At 35.7% G+C, this 21,900-nt stretch overlaps 1 protein-coding gene across 1 annotated transcript in view; it reads right to left on the reverse strand.

Moving 5' to 3' along the window:
- NHLRC2 (NHL repeat containing 2) overlaps positions 1-21,900 on the reverse strand; it is a 60,290-nt gene that overhangs the window by 19,034 nt on the left and 19,356 nt on the right. The window contains exons 4-6 of the mRNA XM_001495643.6: positions 20,032-20,153; positions 11,151-11,280; positions 382-481 (exon numbers count right to left, since the gene is read on the reverse strand). Of these exons, the coding sequence (XP_001495693.1) occupies positions 382-481; positions 11,151-11,280; positions 20,032-20,153 (352 nt within the window). The remainder of the gene's footprint in view (positions 1-381; positions 482-11,150; positions 11,281-20,031; positions 20,154-21,900) is intronic.

Genomic DNA, 21,900 nt, shown 5'->3' on the forward strand with positions numbered 1-21,900 from the left:
CTTGAAGTTAGGTGCGCCCATGAGACTTAATCTGGCTGATGATATGTAAGCAGAAGTGAGGCATTACTTCTGAGGAGAAGCTTTAAGAGCCAGTGAGCAAATCATCACCTTTCTCTCTCTGCCAGGCTGCCTGGCAAAGCTCCTGATGGTGCCTGCTTCAGCAGCCTGGGGGGCAGGAGTGCTCCCCAGTGAAGCCACGTGAGTCAGCAAGAAACAAACCCTGTCTTAAGCCACCAAGCATCTGGGTTGTTTGTTACCGTAGTACAGCCCAGCGTGTATCCTGACTAGTACAATGGGTGTTGTGAGGATGGAGACTTTGAGAAAGGGAAGTCCGTGAACTTCAAGTTGTGCAGTTACCCAAAAGGAGATGTTGCCACTTACTTTTTCTTTGGTAGTCTGCCAGAGTCCAACAGGAGTGCCCATATCTGATGAGTCCCTGCCATGGCTATCCACAGAATGTCATCTCGTTGGACCTCTGAACCTTTATAAAAAAATAAACAGTCATTATTATATACACATGTCTGATTCATACAAACACTCCAATTGTTTCAGAAATTTAAATTAAGGGAGGACAGCAATATGTTTGTAAATCATCTGATATAAATATTTGTAATGTTTTAAGTTGTTTTTGAAAATTTTCCATTTTCCTTGTGAAAGTTCTTTAGACTTATAAACTTACCTGTAATGATTTCACAGAAATCCAAAGTGTTTTTAATAACAATATGTCCCACTGCATCTCTGGACACAATGTTTTAAAATATTTGATTTCTTATTTTACGTGATAGAAGAAATGTGTTGATACATACTCTCCAAAGGAACTGCGCTAGTCAAATACCTAGCACTAATCACCTAGATTATATGCTTTAATAATAGCTTCTTTGAACAATTTCTCATGAAAAAACTATATCTTTTAATAATTTAATAAATGTGTATTTCCACCAGTGTTAGCCTTTAGACTCAGACATACATCATAACCATTATTGGGGCCGGCTCTGTGGCTGAATGGTTAGGTTCGTGCGCTCCACTTCGGCAACCCAGGGTTTCACTGGTTTGGATCCCGGGCGTGGACATGGCACCACTCATCAGGCCATGCTGGGTGGCGTCCCACATAGCACAACCAGAGGCACTCACAGCTAGAATGTACAACTATGTACTGGGGGCCTTTGGGGAGAAGGAAAAGGAAAGGAAGATTGGCAACAATTGTTAGCTCAGGTGCCAATCTTTAAAAAAAAAAACTCTCTCAGGAGCAAAATAAAAAAAATACACTAATTGGTTGTGAAACTTTTTCAAAGATACAGCTGACATGCAAAAAAGCTAGGAGTACAATATATTACAATTACAAGCTCTGTTTACTAAAACTAACGACAATTTTTTTAGACTGACGTTACAACTTACTACAACGTGACAAAGCTGTTTTACTAATTCTATTGTTAAAATATTTAATTTTAATTTAAGCTGTATTCTGAGGGTACTTTTACATGTAATCGAGACAATTTAAAATAATTTGGTCTGACATATCTTATGCTAAAAGAAGTATCTTGGCAAGGCTATTTTATTTGTATTTTATTTAACGTCAAATAGTTTATGTCTAGAAGGAATTTTTCATCTTTATTTCTTTCAAGTGTATTTTGATTTAAAAATAACAAAAATAATGATGACAGTTCTCAATAAATTGTGGTTGCTATGTGCCAACTACTTTACAGAGATTATCACTTAAATTTTCTCAAAAGCTCCAGGAGATCAGTGGTATCAGGCCCTTTTTACAGATGAAGAAACTGAGGAGTAGAGGTTAGGTAACTTGGCAGGATCATAGAGCTAGGAAATGAAGGAACTAGAATCAGAACCCAGCAGTCCAACACAAATACCTAGTTCATATGCTATCTCTTTCTCGGTGTTCTTAATTGCTATCCTATGAAATCTAAAGGAAAGCAGTTTATTTCAATTTAATTTTTCATAGCGAAATATTTTTATCAAGTTAAACCGTATTAAAAGTGACACTGCCATCTATATATTACGGGGACTCCGTCTGTACTTAATCACCTTAAAAGCAGATCAAAAGCTTTTCATAATTTTTAAATTTTATTTTGCCACCACCATGTGAGGACAAAGTGTGACGGTGACTGTCTATAAACCAGAAGAGAGCTCTCACCAGAAACCAACCATGCTGGCACCTTGACCTTGGACTTCTAGCCTCCAGAACTGTGGTATTTTGTTACGGCAGCCTGAGCTGACTAAGACATTTCCCCTGAGACTAGAAATGAGACAAGAATATCTGCTATCAACATCTTTATTTAGCACCATATGAAGGTCCTAATTTGTGCAACAAGTAAGAAAAAGAAGCAAAGGCATAAAGGTTAGAAGTAAAACTGTAACTATTAGAAGGTGCCATGCGCTTAAAGCCTCTATTCTGCTGAAAGAGAGCTGTGTTGGGGTATATCTGAGTGAAAGACCACATCAGGTCTGTGTTACCTAGTCCTCCAAAGAGGCCAGACCAGCTCAGCAGGGTCTGCTACACGAAGGCACAAGCTGCCAACTATAAAGTGTGAGCATTTGTCTGGGCTTGGTCTCTGTGTACTTACTTCCTGTAGAAGCCCAAGGAATGAGAAAAAGTATAGAAGTGGGTGCTATATCAGGTCAGGACTCACGTGTTTGCGATTCTCAGATCAACTGATGATGACGATGACGGTGGGGGACTGGGGGGGTGGTGAAAAGGATAACCATCCAGAACATTTCCTATGTTTAAGGCACTGAGCTAATAAGCACCTTACCTGGATTATTTCCTTTAACTTAACAACCTTAGGAAGTCTTATTATCTCTATTTTACAAAGAAACTGAAATTCAAAGGGGTTAAATAATTTGTTGAAATTCACACAGGTAAACCTGGAATCTGAATCCAATAATTAGTGAGTCTGACTCCAGATTATTAGTGTTCTGATCAGAATGAAGGAACTAGAAGTGAGCTGTGCTCTTCTGGCCCATTCTCTTACCCTTCCCTTCTGCCTCTGCCCCACGGACTTAGCTCAGGCTTCAAGTACCCAAGCATTCTGAGATGTGATGAAAAACAGGGATCTGATCAAATGTAGCATGGCTTTCTGCTCCATGATGTGTGGCTAGGTTCACTCCTTCAGCCCTTCCTTCCCTGTGGCCCCTGGAATAGCCTATGGCTGAATAATGTCTTACTAGTTTTTTTCCCAGTCCCCTGCCTTTTCCATTTTTGGTTTGGTTCAGCCTATCAACATCTTTTTGTGACTTTTACGAGGTGACCCTATCTTACAGCAAACGATGACAATAACACGTAGTACTTTCTATATACCAAGAACTGTTCTAAGTGCTTTCCATATATTAATTCTCATAAGCCTGAGGTAGGTACTATTAGTATCTTCACTTTAGATGAGGAAATTGAGGCATAAAGAGGCTGAGTAACTTGTCCCAAGTCACACACTATAAGATGTGAAACTAATTAGGGACCCAAGTAGTCCACGCTACACAGTTTCTCAAGAAGTTTTTACCCTGCCAGATCATTTCACTGAGGGCTGAAGAGTTTGTTTTTGCAAATAAACTGAGAGTTAAAAAAAAAAGTAGTCTGCAATTATAATGTCTATTAAACTAACAAGAGTCAGATTAATAATTTATGCTGTTTACCTTGGATTTTAAAATCTAAAGCACACAGTTATATCACTGAGTATGGGTATCAGTTTTGTTCCTTCTAACAAGAATGTTGCAATCATGAACATTTCAATTTTAAATTAAAAGTGAACTTAAGTATCACTGACTTTCAACAGTCACAAATTAAAAATAAAAAAGGACAATGCCACAAGCTAAAAAGGCTTTGGGAATGAGTATTTTTAAAGGCAAAACCCCTCATAATTGTCAACAAGGACTAGTGAAATACTTTCAAAAAGGAGGAAAAAAATCAGCAAATGAAATATGAAATGAAAATGACCTGCAATCCAGTTTTTAAATATTCTCTGTTATTTTAAACAACTAAGATCAAAATAGATCCCACTGAATAAGAATCCTTTTAATAGCATCTGTGAAATTGTCCATTAGTGTAAATAGCTTTTTCTGCACTCTCCAAAAACCTCCTATGTAGCAAAGCCTAAGCCACTAGGAATAAGCACAAAGCCCGTCACCCCTAGGGCACAGGAAAAGAAACCTCTCTACGTCTGGGGGAGGAGCAGAGAAGAGTCTTTGGCCATACTGTCACCAAGTAGAGGCTGCCCACTGCTGGGGGAGACGCAGCACACTCTTTAAAACCACTCACAGATGCAAGGCAGAGCTCAGCTGCTAGAGAGAGAAGGAACAGGAATGATGAAAAAGGCACACAGGGCCTCCCTAAGACAGGCTTACCAGAACAATAGAGAACACTGCCTTAAGCCACAACAGAATGATAAACGGCAGCAGTCTACCCCTTGGGGAGCTGCAAGAGTGTAGAGAGAGAACCACTCTGTGGCTTAGCTGTGCAAGGTGACTGAAAGCTGAGGGTGGAATACTAACATTGAGAAAAACCCTCCGGCATCTAGGCCCCCAAGCCTAGGCAACACCAGCCCACTGCTGGAGGAATTTGAAAGCTATGGTGAACTGACAGAACTTACAGCAATAATAAAAGCCAGACCCAGCCCAGCTTCTGACTAAACTGACACAACCTCCCATAACAATGGCAGAAATGCTACTGATCTCAGTGCCCCAGTTCCACAGAAGATGACTGGAATTTAATTAAGAAAATGAGGAGGCACACATAAAAATAAGCAAAAAATAAGCAAAAAACAAACAAACAAAAAACCAACAAAAAAACAAAAGACCATTTTCAAGAGACAAAGCAATCAACAGAAACAGACTCAGAGATGATCTGAAATTTGGAACTATATGACACGGACTTTGAAATTATTATGCTTACTATGTTAAAGAATCTAGAGAAAAAAGCGGCCAACATATTCAAACAGATGACAAATTTCAGCAGATAGATGGAATCTATAGGAAATAGTAAAATGGAAATGCTATAAAAAAAGAATATCAGAGATGAAAAATTCCATCAATGGGCTCATTAGTTGACTAGACACAGCTGAGGAAATAATCAATAACCCTAAAGACAAATCAACAGAAACTATCCACACTGAAACAAAGTTAAAAAAGGGTGAAATAAAAGGAACACAATATGTAAGAGTTGCTGGATATAATGTAAGTTTAACATATCGGTAACTAAAATCCAAGAAAGGAGAGAAAGGGAGCAGAAAAAATATTTGAAGAGATAATGAATGAGAATTTTTCACAAATAATGAAGGACATCAAACCACACACTCAAGAATCCTAACAGAATAAGTCCTAGACATATCAGTTAAATTGCTCAAAACCAAAGAAAATCCTGAAGGCAGCCAGAGGAGAAACACACTTTATATACAAAGGAACTAGGAAGAGAATTAAATCACTCCTTTTGTTTAAAACTATGTAAGCTATAAGACAATGGAAGGACATCTTTCAAGTATCAAAGAAAAATAAAACGAATCCAGACTTCATATAAGGAGTAAAAATATCTTTAAAAAATGAAGGCTAAATACTTTTTCAGACCACCCCCTACACACACACCAAAAAAAGGTCAAGAGAAATAACTGTCAACAGGCAGTGCTACAAGAAATGTTAAAGGAAATTCTTCATGTAGAAGCAATATTATTCCAGAAGGACACATAGGACTCTTCAGAAAACAGCCATTTTGGAAAACAGTTCGTCAGTTTCTTAGAAAATTATACATACACTTAGCATATAAACCAGCAATTTCATTCCTAAGCATTTGCTCAACAGGAATACATATGTCCACATAAAAACCTGCACACAAATGTTTTATAGAGTCTTTAATCATAATTGCCAGCTGAAATGTCTATCAACTTGTGAATGAATAAACTCTGATACAGCTGTACAATGGAAATAGTACTCAACAACAAAAAAGAACAAACTACTGATACATACAACAGGGATGAATCTCCAAAGCATTATGCTATATGAAAGAAGGCATACATAAAAGACTATACCGAGGAGCAAGAAACAGATCATTGTTGGGGCCGGCCCCATGGCCGAGTGGTTAAGTTCTCGTGCTCTGCTTTGGCGGCCCAGCCAATCAGGCCATGCTGAGGCGGCATCCCACGTGCCACAACTAGAAGGACCAACATAGAAGTTGGAAATACACAACTACGTACCAGGGAGCTTTGGGAGAAAAAGGAAAAAATAAAATCTTAAAAAAAAAAAAAAAGAAACCGATCATTGTTGCCAGTGGCTAGAGTGAATGGTGAAGGTGCTGGGAGAGAGACTGAACAAAGGGTCACAAGAGAACTTTTTGGAAATTTTCTATATCTTGATTGTAATAATGGTTGTAAGCTATATGTCTGTCAAAATTCACAGAACCTATACCTAATAAGGGTGTATGTTACTTTCTGTAAATTATACCTCATCAACCTGACTAAAAAAAAAAAATCTTATAAATACCAAGTCAATGTAGTAAGATAATATAAGAATCTTCTCTTCAATTTTAGATATAAGAATACTATAATTGTTTTTATTTTAAAAAGCAAAAACACACTAGTCACACTGCATAAAATTTATTCCTCAAAAAAATTCTTTATCATCTGATTATCATTAGAGGACAAATGCTTTTATGGTATTTTATAGCATATTAACAGAAGTTCAGAGAAGCACATTACTGAAGCACATAAGTACCAACACTGTAGATTATCAGAATAGCATACTAAATAATTGGATTTCAATCATTAAAGGTTAGATAAGAACAGCCAAACTTCTATCTAAGGAAAATGCTGATTGAAGGGCTAAGGAAGGTTAATGGGATTTGGGCACATTATCCTTTTTTATAAATGATTCTAAATCAGCAAAGGCTAAAGCATTTAGAGACTAGCAGGGGTTTTGACCTTTATGATAAAAAATCTCTCAGGTTATTGCCTGGCATGAGTGGAGTCAGCACAGACCTGATATGCATTTTTGAAACATAGTAAAATTTCTGCTGAAAAAACAAATATATTGTAGTTAGTAATTGCTTTTAGTGCATTATGAAGTTCTAATCATATTTATAGTGATAATCAAAAAGAATGAACAAAGACGAAACAATCACTTTTGTAAAAAATCACTTTATGTTAATTATTTTATGCTTTTATCACTATAATGGCATAATTAGGTTAAATATTTAGGCACTATTTAAAATACATACATATTTATATACTATATGTATATTTAAAATAATCAGAGGTATGTCAAATCCCTTTCTTTAATCTCTTCTTGAAGTATGTTGTTTATTAACTGCACCTCTTGGTAGGGTATATATTTAACTGTGTATTTATTCTTGGTAGTTTTCATTCTCTTTACCTATTTTGTTTAAGGTTTAATTTTTAATTAAATATGGACACAAATGGATGTATGTTATATATAAAGTTTAAATAATAACTGAACATCCATGTGCATACCACCTAGCTCAACGAAGAGAATATTTGAAAACCCTGTGCATCTCTCAATGACCATATGCCCCACTTCTTCCCAGAAGGAACCACTAACCTAAAAATCTGTGTTTTTCATTTTCTTGCTTTACTTTTTAATTTTACCATGTCTGGATGGATCTCTCAACATCTATTTAGTCTTGCTTGCTAAGGAACTTCCTATAAAATAAATCATATTGTAGGTCTCTTCTGTAACTTGCTTTTGTCACTCAACAGATGCCTTCCGATAACTTGTCCACGTTGCTTGGTGTAGCTGTGGTCCATTATTGGCACTGAAGTGCAGCCTAGTATATAAAGATATCACAATACCTAATTTTTCATGCTTTCCTCCTGATAATTCCATCTTCTTTCAAATTCCTAACTATGGTAGACTATCAGAAATATTATGGAAAATTACTGAAGTATTAAAAAACTTAAGTGTTTAAAAGAACAATTTTTCTCAATACGGTCCTCTTCAAGTTGTGCTTATTCCCATGTCTGATTAAACCAGTCGTACAATTTTGTAATTTAAATATATATGAACCAATTCAATATGGATGCAAAAAAGAAGCTGTTTCTATGAAAACAAAGTTGAATACTTTGGAAAGACTCAATAAAGACAAGTAGCTAAGTCAAAGTATTGTTGAATTAGGTGGGGGAGGACAATGGGAAAAAATAGGTTAAAAAAATTTCCACCCTCAGATTTCTTTGCAGGTGTTTTAAAGTTCGCATCACGCTTTAAGAAAACCAAAAACAATACATTTAGGGGTGCGAGAATGTCAAGGTCACTTAAAGAAAACACTTTGTTCCTACATCAAAAGATTGGCTAAAAAATGTACATTCATAATTCTTAAATTAAAATAAAGCCTTTTAGTTTTCTATTCCCAGATTTAACAGATTTTTTTTCTATATGGATCAACTATCATACTTCTAATCACTTCAGTAAAGGATTCTACTGTATTTATATACTTCTACTTTTACTTCACAAGGGTTCAGGTAGTTTACAAAGAAACAAACCCTAACAAGATAAATAAATTTAATATAAGTAAAAAAACTGAAGCAATAAGTAAACAAGGTAGAAAAGGACGATGCAACCATGCTAATATTAAAATGAATGCCACGTTATCCACTATACTTTGCTAAAGATAAATCTGTCTTAGTTTCCTAGCAATCAATACAATGCAAACACAATCAGTTATGATACTCAAATTACCCAGGAGCTTAAAAACAAACCTGATACTTAGGAAAAAGTATAATTATCTATAATGCAGCAACCAGAAAAAAATTTCTCCAGTAGATAATCAGAGAGGTCATTTAGAAGTTAATAACTGAAACTACCAGGAAATCCCTATAGTAAAAACAGTAACAAGTCCCATAGGGCCGTATTTTGATGAAATACATAATATGAAACACATACAACACACATATAAATATAAATGTATATGATATGTTTGTGTCGATATATTTTTTAATGAATGATGTCATGCCAAAATGCAGTTTAGTAAAAACAACTCTAAGTAGAACAATATTCTAGGATTCTATTTCCTCATACTCTGACAAAATACATTAATCCAGGGTTAGATTCTAGAGCAATTTAAAGCAGTGGTTCTTAATATTTTTGAGTAACACACCACTGTCAAACTCTGGTGAGAATCTGACCAACTCCTCCAAATGTTAAACAGAATTTCTGGGAAGTTTAAGTACCTCATAAAGCCTAACCATGAATGCCTTAGGTCTATAAGCCAAGGTTAAGAACTCTTGGACTAGAGTAGTCATCATGATTGTAGGTCCTTCATACAGTGCTTGAAAAACATTTTCTTGCAGCCAACATTTTGAAAGGGGTTACTTATGTGCATTCAAGATTACTCCTCTTGCCAAGTAGCGAGAGTGAAGTTATCTTAAGCTGTAAGTTAAATGCAGAGCCATATGCTTCTAATGATCTGTTGAACTAAGGTAGGACTCACTTCCTTTACGGTAAACAGTTTAATCAAGAAACAAGTCTCAGACAGCACATCACTCCAGTAGGAAGCTGAGGGAGTACTTGTCAAGACAGCCAAGGTTTTCCTTGGAAAGCAATTTGGGCACATTCTCAGAGATAAACCACCAGAAATCACACACCGTAAAGTATGATTAAAAAAATATTAGCCTAGAAAAATAATGAAGTACTCCTCTACTCCTTGGCCATCCAAATCCAACTTAGTAAAGCATCTAGAAAAGTACATCCTGTTTTTAAGCAATGTAAATTCTGATATATGTGACAGATTGAACTACTGGTAATTGAATTCTTAATTCCTCTGTAGTCATATTATACATCCACACCCTCGCCATGGCCTCACTGTAGGTAAAGTGCAGATCCCATGCCTCTGCCCCATGCCTCTGAGCTTAGTTATAGCACTTGCTTTAATAACAGCAAGTAAACAGATATGACATGAGCAAAGGCTTAAAACGTGGGTAACTGAGCTCACGCTCTTGTGTTCCTGCCTCTTGCCAAAAGAATATGCCTCAGACAACTACTGGTCCAAGGAGGATGAGAAACAAATGGAGTAGATCCAACCCAAGAAACAGCTTGGAACCCAGCCCAGGCTCAGCCTTGATGAGCTGAACCCCAACCCTGTATGTGAGTGAGAAATAAAGTTTTGGGATGGTTTCTTATGAAGCATTATTATAAGTGGCAATTACTGACAGATACAGTATATACAGGCTGTAAGTTGCAAATGTAAGTATCAATAACTGAACTGCTATATCCACTATCAGCTATAAATCACTGGGGGCTTACATACTAAGGCCAGAAATTTTTGTTTTCCTTGAGGGAGGGTAACAGCATACCAAAGTAACAAATCTCAATCAGTTTGAGTATTTGAACTGATGGATGTGTTTCAGATTATTTTTCCATCTACAAGATTTATATTCAAATAGCTCAGTGGCATACCAAAGGCAGAGAGGCAAGAGTGACAAGTCCTGGTGGGGATGAGTATTTTTAACCCTGAAATTATTTACAATTGCTGGAACCTGGTGATAGAAGAAGGCTGAGTTTTAGTTGGTTTTACTACTGTTTTTAGATTCTCCACATGGAATAAATCCCCTTGCACCTGGGACGCACTGCTTCCCTACCTCCCATCCTCTTGCCCCTGTGAGCCACGACAACAAGTCATAATTACTAGCACACAGAATGCCAAAACCAGAATTCTCAAAAATAACTCACACAAAATAGCTAAGTTAAATACATTAAGTATAGGTAATACTAGTAGTTCATTTGGTTATTTTATGATATTAAAAGCTTTATAAAAAAAGTTAATGACAGCAGAAAAGATCAAGGTCACTGAATTGTAACTAAATTGGCATAATAGAAAATAATCTCAAACATAAAGCCATTCAGCTAAGTTGGTGCTTATACACTCTATAAATATATTAAGACCATACATACCATTTAGTCCCAAATTCCATTTTCAAAGTACTATACTAACTTTCTTTATTCATGAATCTGGTTTTAGACATATAGATAACCATCTCAGCATCACTGTGGGCCAACGAAAAACACGAGTACTAAAATTCCTGGATTGTCTTTTTAGTATGAAATAACTTGCAATAGAATTAATCCAATAGAATGTCCCAAGAATATTTTTAAAATCTTATTTTTATTAAGCAAAGTTCACTTATGTTTAATATTAAAACTTTACATACCTGATGTTCCAAAAACCACATCCCAAGGGGAACTAATGGGCTGCTGTTCTCCTTCAGCTCCACCTTCTTTATCTGTACCTTGAATTCCAATGCCAGCTACAGTGCTCACCATCTCAGCTTCCAGGTCAATCTACAGAAATTAATACGTTTTATGCAATGCATGTTACTTTTACTTTTTCTTTTGGCATATGAAGATTTCCAATAGAACACATAGAGAGCATTTGCAGACAAATACTCTTTTTTTCTTTTTTTTTTTAAAAAAAAGGCTAATCAAGTACAGTGTCACCTTATTATTCAAATGCACAAACTCAGTGCTTTTCATTTCCCCACCTGTCCATTCCCCTACTTTCTTCCTACCCTACTCCCTCATCATGCCTTTATCAAAACTGGTGTTGATCTCACTTTAACTATAAAATAATTTAAAAGAAAGTGAAATTTGGAAAGTAAAAGTGCAATCTAGAAAAATGTATGTTTCTTAAAATTAAATGTATATATTCTAATTATGCTCAGCTAGTAACTGACACATATAGAACTTAATATGTGATTTTGATTATTTTAGAGAAAACTGAGGCCTAGATCATTAAGTAACTTTCCCAAGATTCCAGAGCTAGTAAGCTGAGGACCTGGGATTTCAACCAAGTAGTTCTAGCTCTAGACCATACTGCCTCTACTTCATACCCTGAAAAACTAATGCACTCTACTGCAAACCAGATGCTCCGGTTTCATCTCCTGAGATCCTCTCCCAACATTTTACCATGAAAACTTTCAAACATACAGAAAAGCTGAAAGAATTTTGCAGCAAACATCCATACGCCCACCACCTACTATCAACATTTCACTTACTCGCTTTATCACATATCTTCTCCAGCTACCAATCCCTCAATCCATTTATATTTTTTGACACATCTGAAAGTAAACTGTATACATCAGTACACTGTCCCTAAATATCTCAGCATGCTTATCATTAACTAGAGTTCCTTTTTTAAGGCGAAACTTATAATGAAATGCACAAACCTTAAGCATATCATGTGATGAACTGTAACAAACGCATAAACCTGTGGAGCCCCAACTTACAAAAAGATATAGAATGTCACCTTCATCTCAGCAAGTTCCCTCAAGCCTCTTTCCAGTCATTCCTGCCCCCAGAGGCAAACAGTATTAAGTTTTTTTCCATCACAGAATAGTTTTCTCTCTTCCAGGACTTCAGACAAATGGAATCAAAGACTGGATTCTTGTGTGAGGCTTCTTATCTTCATGTTTCTGAGATTTATGCATGTATTGGTAGCTTGTTCCTTTTTATTGCCGAGCAGTATCCCATCATAGGAATATAGCATGGTTTATTTATATATTTCCCTACTAATGGACACCTCGGATGTTTCTAGTTTAAGTAGAGTTGCTATGAATATTTTTGCAGCGGCCATTTGGTAGATAAGTCTTCACTTCTCTTGGGTAAATTCACAGAACTATACTGCTGTTATAGGGCAGGGATACGATTAGTCTGATAACACTGCCTGCAAGTTGTCCATAGTAGTCCATCATTTGATATCTCCACCAAAAATGTATGTGAGCTCCAACTGCTCCACATCCTTGCCAACCTATAGTGTCAGTCTTTTCACTTTTAACATTACAGTGGATGTATAGTGGAGTTTCACTGTGGTTTTAATTTACATTTCCTTTTTAACTCATGATGTTGATTACTTTTTTATGTGCTGTGGTCATTCTTTTTTTGTGTGTGTGAGGAAGACTGGCCCTGAGCTAACATCTTGTACCAATCTATATACTGTTGTGGGACATTGCCACAGCATTTCTTGATGAGCAGTATGTAGGTCTGCACCCAGGATCCAAATCTGTGACCTCTGGGCCACTGAAGCAGAGCATGCAAACTTAATCACTACACCACTGGGCTAGCCTTGCTGTGGTCATTATTATATCTGCTTTTGAAAAATGTCTGTTCAAATTGTTGGCCCATTTTTCATTGGGCTGTCTTCTCATTTTTAAGTTGTAGGAAACTTTATATTTCATGAATACTAGTCCCTCAATAGATTACATTTCGTGAATTTTTGTGACTATTTTCTGACAATCTGTGGCTTGTCTTTTCATTTTCTTAATAGCAAATTTTAACGAGAAGTTTTAAATTGTGATAAATTCAAATCTATTATTTTTTCCTTTTATGATTATCGTTTCTATGTTCTGTCTTGAGAAACCTTTGCCCACCTGCAAGTCACAAAGCTATTCTCCTGTCTCCTGCTAAAAGCTCTATGGTTTTTGTGTTTCCATGTAGGTCTCTGATGCATGTTGAATTGGTGTTTATATAAAGTGTGAGGTAGGAGTCGTGTTTCTTTTCTTTCTCATGTGGATATCTGGTTGTTTAAGCACAATTTGCTGAAATGACTTTCCTTTCTCCCTTGATTGTTTTGATGCTCTTTTGAAAATCAAATAACTGTACAGGTATGAGATTACTTCTAGGCTATTCTTTGATATCTGTCCTTATGAAAGTATCTGTCTTGATTAGCACAGCATTATAGTAAGTCTTGAAATCAGGCAGTATAAGTCTTTTAACTGTGCTTTTTCAAGATTGTTTTAGATATAATAAGACTTTGTTTTGCCTTTTCACGTAAGTTTTGGAACTGCTTGTCAATATCTACCAAAAAAGCCTGATGGAGTTTTGATTGAGATTGCATTGAATCTACAGATCAATTTGGAGATCTATGGCTTAATACTGAGCCTTCCAATCCAGTATTGGATTAATTTTTCTCAGCAATGTTTTGTAGTCTGAAGTATACAGTTCTCGTATTATTTTGTTAAATTTATTCTAAGTATTTTATGTTTTTTTTGCTATTATAAATAGAATTTTAAAATTCCAACTTCCAATTGACTGTCACTAGTATATAAAAATACAGCTGATCTTTTATATCGACTTTGTATTCTGCAACCTTCGTAAATTCAATTAGTTCCAGTAGCTTTTTCATAGACTTAGAATTTTCTACATATGTGACAAGTCACTGGCAAATAAAGACAGTTCTTCTTCCTTTTCAGCCTGTATGCCTTTCTTGCCTTATTACAATGGCTAGTACTTCCAGTACAATATTTAATAGATGGGGTGAGAGTGGGAATCCTTGCTTGGTTCCCAGTTTTGGAGGGAAAGAATTCGATATTTTGCTGCCGAAGTGAAGCACACGAACTTAACCACTACACCACTGGGCCGGCCACTGCCCCTCCTTGCATTATTTTTAATAGCTACTCTATAATCTCCTAAAACTGTAAAGAATATTCATCCACGTAACCTTATCTATATTTTTACTGAAACCAATATGCCTAAATACAATAGGCAGCTTAGGGATGGGCCCTTGAAACAGATCTTGATTTAAGAAATGTATCACAGAAACTCATAAGATAATTGAAGAATTCCTCCTGCAAAAAGCCCCAGGACCAGGTGATTAGATAGAGGAGCTTTAATAAATGTTCAAAAACCATTAATTCCTACATTAGATAAATTTTTCCAAAAAAAAGAGAAAAAGAATGAAAATTAAGTAGCTCATCTGATAAGGTTATTGTGACCTTCATCGCAAAATCAGGGGAAAACAGTATAAGAAAATATAGAGGGGCCAGCCCAGTGGCACTGCGGTTGTGTGCACACGTTTGGCTTTGGCGGCTTGGGGTTCGCCGGTTTGGATCCCAGGTGTGGACATGGCACCACTTGGCACACCATGCTGTGGTAGGTGTCCCACATATAAAGTAGAGGAAGATGGGCATAGATGTTAGGTCAGGGCTAATCTTCCTCAAAAAAAACAAAAAAGAAAGAAAATATAGAGCCATTTAATTTATAAACATGAATTTTATGAATTTTAAAATATTAAATATAATTCTGGATAATCAAATCCAACTAGACTGCTTAAAAAATTCAAGATTAGATAAGGTTTATCCAAAGGAATAAAAAGGTGGTTAAACATTAAAAAAATCTATTAAGGGGCCGGCCTGGTGGCATAGTGGTTAAGTTCACAAGCTCTGCTTCAGTGGCCCAAGGCTTGCGGGTTGAGATCCCAGGTGTGGACCTACACACTGTTTGTCAAGCCATGCCAGGGTGGCGTCCTACATACAAATTAAAGGAAGACTGGCATAGATGTTAGCTCAGGTCTTCCTCACCAAAAAAAAAAGAAAAAAATCTACTGATATAACTCATCACATCAACACACTAAGGGCAAAAAATTATATAATTATTTCCATAAATGTAGAACACGCATTTAATAAAATTATATAATAAAATAATTCTTAGCAGCTAGGAATGAAAGGAAAGTTTCTTAACTTCATAACTACTTTATTTCCCAAAGCTATAGAGAATATTAAACTTTTAGAAAAAATTTACATGCATTCCCTTTAAGATCTGAGTATGACAAGATAGCCACTATCACTGTTAAAAGCAATGGAGGTTGTGGCCAGCAATATAATAAAAGGAAAGAAAAAGGGTAAAAATAAAAAGATCAAACTGTTATTTGTTTTTGTGGACAATATAATTATTTATATGAGAAACAAACAGAAGTTTTTGTAGAAATGGATAAGGTGGTCCTAAAACTCATATGGAATTGCAAGGGACCCAGAAGAGCCAAAACAAGGCAGCTTAGGGATGGGCCCTTGCTATCCCTAAGAAAAAGAAGAGAGTGAGAGAACTCATAATTCCTGATTTCAAAACTTATTAAAAGTTTCAGCAATCAAAACGGTGTGGTAATGGCCTAAGGAAAGACACACAGATCAATGGAATAAACTTGAAAGTCCAGAAATAAACCCACGCATGTATGATCAACAGATTTTCTACAAGGTTGCCAAGATTATTCAATGGAGAAAGAGTCTTCAATAAATAGTTGTTCTGAAGTAACTGGATATCCACATGTGAAAGAATAAAGTTAGACTCCTACCTCACACCATATACAAAAATCAACTCAAAATGGATCAAAGACAACTGAGAGAGCCATAATCATAAAATGCTTAGAGGAAAACATAGGAGTAAATCTTTGTGACCTTGGATTTGCCAATGGAGTCTTACACGTAACACCAAAAGCATAAGCAATGAAAGAAAAAAATAAATTGGGAATCATCAAATTTAAAACTTTTATGAATGAAAAGACATGATTAAGAAAGTGAAAAGACAACTCACAGAATGTGAGAAAGCATTTGAAAATCATATACCTGATAAGGGACCCAGCATATATATAGAACTCTTATAGCTCAATAATAAAAAATATAAAGAACCCAATTAAAAAATTGGCAAAGAATCTGAATAGACATTTCTCAAAGGAAGATACACAAGTGGTCAATAAACATAGAAAAAGATGTTTGACATCATTACTCATTAGAGAAATGCACATCAAAACTACAGTGAGAGGCCACTTCACACATAGTAGGATGACTAGAATTAAAAAAATGGAAAATAAGTAATGGTGAAGATATGCAGAAATTGGAACGCAGAAATATGTGGGTGGAAATGTAAAATGGTACAATCACTGTTCAAAACAGTTTAGCAGTTTTTCTAAATGTTAAACATAAAATATAAAACACATGACAACAATTTCAGTACTTAGGTTATGTATGCAAGAGAAAAGAAAATGTATATACACACAAAACTTACATGTGAATTATTCACAATAGCCCAAAATTAGAAAAACCCTAATGTTCATCAACTGCTAAGTGGTTAGACAAAATGTAGTATATCCAGTGGAACACCATCCAGCAATATGAAGTAATAAACTATGATATGCTACATCATAGGTAAACCTCAAAAACACTGCGCAGAATGAAAGAACCCAGACACAAGAGACCATATACAGAATGATTCTATTTATATGAGTTCAAAAGAGGCAAATTTATGGAGACACAAAGTAGATTAGGACTGGGGGAGGAAGGGGTATTAACTGTAATTGGTCACGAGGGTTCTTACTAAGGGAATGAAAATTTTCCAAAAACAGTTTATGGTTACGGTTGCATAACAGGTTAAATTTACCAAAAATTCTTGTATACTTGAAATGGGTGAATTTTATGCCACGTAAAATATATCACAATAAAGTTGTTAAAAAACACCTACAAAAGAAGTCAAAAGGTATAAACTTCCAGTTATAAAATAAGTAAGTCATGAGGATATAATGTATAACATGGTGACTGTAGTTATTAATACTGTATTGCATATTTGAAAGCTGCTAAGAGAGTACATCTTAAAAGCCTTCATCATAAGTCAAAAAAGTTTTCTGGTAACTATGTACGGTCACAGATGTTAACGAGACATTGTGGTGAACATTTTGCAATATATACAAATATCAAATCATTATAATGTTGTACATCAATTATACCTCAATTTTAAAAAAAAGCATGCACATGAAACACTACATGTTACAAGGTCATAAACAAATAAAATAATACAAATTAAACATATCAAAATGGCTGTGTACAGGTGTGTTTATGTAAGGGGAATTGTAGGGGAATGGGGTGTGAAGAAAAATTTATAAAAAATAAATTCTAAACGAGACAGGTCTGCATGAAACAGTGATGTTTGTGAGCTATGACGTTTGTGAGAGTATGACTAACTCTCTGCAAATAAGGTTTTAAACAAAATTAAGGGGCTGGCCTGGTGGTGCAGCAGTTAAGTGCGCACGTTCCGCTACTCAGCAGCCTGGGGTTTGCCGCTTCGGGTCCCGGGTGCGGACATGACATGGATTGGCAAAAGCCATGCTGTGGTAGGCGTCCCAAGTATAAAGTAGAGGAAGATGGGCATGGATGTTAGCTCAGGGCCAGTCTTCCTGAGCAAAAAGAGGAGGATTGGCAGTAGTAAGCTCAGGGCTAATCTTCCTCAAAAAAAAAAAAAAAAGAAAAAAACAAAAAACAAAAGTAAAACAATAAATATTTTTATACTTTTAAAAGAAGAGGAAGAAATAATTTCACTTCACTTCCTATTTTTGCAGACACTAAGTCACACAATATAAAAATAACTCCAGGTAACCTAAATTTGTTGTGATTATGCTACTTAAAAAGTATCTGAAAAACAGTCAATACTCCAAAACCTGTTAAGTTCAGTTCTAAAGCAAGAGAAATAATGTACAATTAAAAAAAGACAAGTACTTCCTGAATGTTGTAGGTTAAATATCTTACTACTTTAATTCCATTAGATGTCTAGGACACTATGATGAATTATAGAGGCATACAACCCCAAAAAGATGCTGATAAACAAACAGTGACCTTTAAGGATTTAGTGACAGAAAACCACTTTTTCCCAAAGTATATACCATGAAATCATCAGTCCTATGAAAGTTCTGCCTAAAATGGTTCCCGGGTCAAGTAACTTTAGAAATACTGCACACATATCCCTCGACTGATGTAATCACAATCCATTAGTATATTAAAGTCTCCAAAAAGAAAGTCTCTAACACTTTCAAAAAATAAATCTGCTTTAATTTATAAATTCACAAAATCCTTTCTTCATGTAACACCTTTTTGTGTTAAGAAGAATATTCTCTTTAGAAAATGCTTCATTAGACAGATGTCATTTGTCCATAAATTCATTTAACAGATATCTATTGAACATCTACTGTGGGCCAGGCCCTGTTCTAGGTGCTTAGGATTTCAGCAGCAAAGAAAACACATTTCGTGCCCTAATGGAGACTTACATTACAGTGGATGTTGTCATATGTTCTATACATGTTTCTCCTATTATGTTTATATTAGGTGATGATATTGTCAGATAAATTGGCATACAGAGAGAACCAGCGAGAAAAGCAAGGAAGTATCAGAAACAGTATGTTTAAGCAGAAGGACGTTAGATGAACGTAGTTACTTATTTTCCAAATAGATGGCAACTTAAAGACCAATGGATTATAGCGAAAATATTCACCAATAAAGAATGTTTAAAACAACTAGGTACTTCTATAATGGAATACTATGCAGTCATATCATTCAAGTGACTAACAGGGAAAAAATAAGCTAAAAAAAGATTGTAGAGGCTTATGTATACACAGTATGATTCCATTTGTTTTAAAAAAGATTCTCTAGGGGCTAGCTGGGTGGCGCAGCGGTCAAGTTCACACATTTCGCTTCGGCAGCCTGGGTTTCGCCTGTTTGGGTCCCGGGAGTGGGCCTACATACTGCTTGTCAAGCTGTGCTGTGGCAGGTGTCCCACATATAGAGTAGAGGATGATGGGCACAGATGTTAGCTTAGAGCCAATCTTCCTCAGCCAAAAGGGAGGATTGGCAGATGCTGGCTCAGGGCTAATCTTCCCCACCGCAAAAAAAAAAAAAAGATTCTCTAGAGGCAGTCTTTTTAATATAAATTTATTTGTATATGAGAAGAAAATTTCTGAAATGGCACAAATTTTAACAATGACTGGTTATCTGGGGAACTGGAATAGATAGATGATCAGGGGACGTTTTTACCTTTATGTATTAATCCATTTTTTAAAACAATAAGATCACACATTACTTTTATAATGAGATAAAACAAATTTTAAGACTAACTGACTGATAACTTTCAGGCAAAGCATAAGAGCTGAAGGAACGCAGGCATGATATGATTTTTTTCTAGGTCTGAGAAAACTTAACTGAAAAGGACAAAGCATCACTTTGCAAATAGCGGTTAGGAAAACAACTCAAAATGAGGAGCTTTCGGGAATTAGGACTATGACCTTGAAATAAAGGATAAAAAAAAAAGGACTTGAGTGGGTTTGTCCTCTGTGACGAAAAACAAGATACCAGGGATAAAACTAAAGCGAGTACCTCTGAAAAAATCTGAGTAAGAATGCTCTGAGGTATTTAAGTATCACCCTCTCACTTCAATATTTAAGGCGGCAAGTAATTATCAGTTTTTCTGATTAGAATTGCTAAAGCCTTATTTAAAATGGAAAATTACCTTTCTGATAAGGTGATTTTCAGTATCTGCTACATAGATGATATTATTCATTATGGCCACACCCTGTGGTGAATTGAAAGTTGACTCTGAAAATGTTCCATCTTTTCTTCCAGGGTTGGGTCCTAAAAGACAAGATAATCATGACAAATTTTCCACTTCAAAAGTTATCTCAAAGTAAAACCAAAAAGATAAAACTTGTGTTTATAGCTGGGATTTTATTATAAATAGCATGATACTTCTACCTAAAAACTAAAATGTTTCCCAAGAAATCTGTTTTTCTGAAGAGTGAGTTCTGCAAATGACAGGGCTTACTGGACAATGCTCACCAGTGCACGTAAGTATAGTAGTATATATCAGAAGAACACACTTTTAAAAGCGTCTTAATTACCTATTATCTAGACTAGAAAGAATTAAAAAATAATTTTAATCTTTTAGCATACAGATGAATGATTTTTAACAATTTTGGAAGATCTACAATACAATTTGATAATACAATGAAAATTATGAACTCCTCACTAAGAAAAATACACATGCCCATAAAACATCACAAACAATTTCTAGGGGGTCTTAGATCCCAAGGACCATTCAAGCATTTCTTAATAGTCCATAAACCCCAGGTTAAGAATCATTCATATTTACCACGTCACTTGGCCACAAAGTTCTATCTCATGCACACTTTAAGAGAGACAAAGAGTGATTCTGTTCTAATGGCCTACTTCTCAGCTTCTGGACTACATGTAGAGTTTCAAGGGTGGAGAGCACACAGAATAATAAAATATAATTGTTATTTCTGTGACAAGAGGACAAGCAATTCAAGCCTCTAAGCCAGCATTCCCAAACTACGCTTCAAAGAACTCCACTGTCCCAGCTGTAAGAGAGGCGGTATGATGCAGCAGCTAAGGACATACACTCAAGGCCCAGCAGACTTGGTTTAAACCCCAGCTGACGATGGGGGCAAGTTCTCTGTGTCTCCTTTTCTCTTCTGTAAAATGGAACTAATAACATACCTAACTCATAGCATTGTGAGACGAAATAAACTAATACAGGTAAAGTGCTTAGAATAATGCCAGGCACATGCATAAGTGCTTACTATTATTAATATTATTATTGTTGGTGAGAGTTCCCTGGGTAAAAAGAAAGGGAGGATACTGTGGTCACTTCAGATCAGAAAATACTGTGCACTATAACGCCCTCTTGGATATTCCTGAGGCACATTAGCAGAGTAAAAGATCTAAGCAGTACAGTGACACCACCACCAACAGAGATCTGTTAAACTACACCTAACCAGTATTTCCTGAGTGTATCTGACAACAGAATTGCTTTTAAAAAATTGTAAAATAACTATTATCACAAGATAACAGTATTCCTAGAAACATGTTTGGGAAAGGTAGCTTCTGTGGGTTTATTTAAAAAACATAAAATATACACATACTCTAACAAAAACAACAACATAAAAAATTCAAGAGCTAAGGGAATAATATCTTGGCATACTAAGAAGCACCAGGGCTTAGTGTATGATTAATTTATTTGCATTAGAAACGCAGATATCCCTACTTTATGTACTAACGCTGTATGTATTACTAAAGCAGAACTGCAAAGAGCTGACTGACTTCTTTCTTTGACTAATATGTTGGTAGACGTCAATTCAGCCTGGATTAATAAGAATGTACTTAACAGATTTTATTAATTATGTAGGTGTCAGTAAGAGCCCTTTTTAAATCTAAGACCAGGGAGATAGGGAACAAAATGATCTATGCTTGTATGATACTTGTATTTTTGCTATACCCAAAGGGAATGGATCCAGAGTATGCTTAAGTTCTTACAGAAGAAGAGAGACGTAAAATTCCGTACAAATCCTAGGTTATTTAT

The sequence above is a fragment of the Equus caballus genome, chromosome 1 (assembly GCF_041296265.1).
Source record: "Equus caballus isolate H_3958 breed thoroughbred chromosome 1, TB-T2T, whole genome shotgun sequence".
NCBI lineage: Eukaryota > Metazoa > Chordata > Mammalia > Perissodactyla > Equidae > Equus > Equus caballus.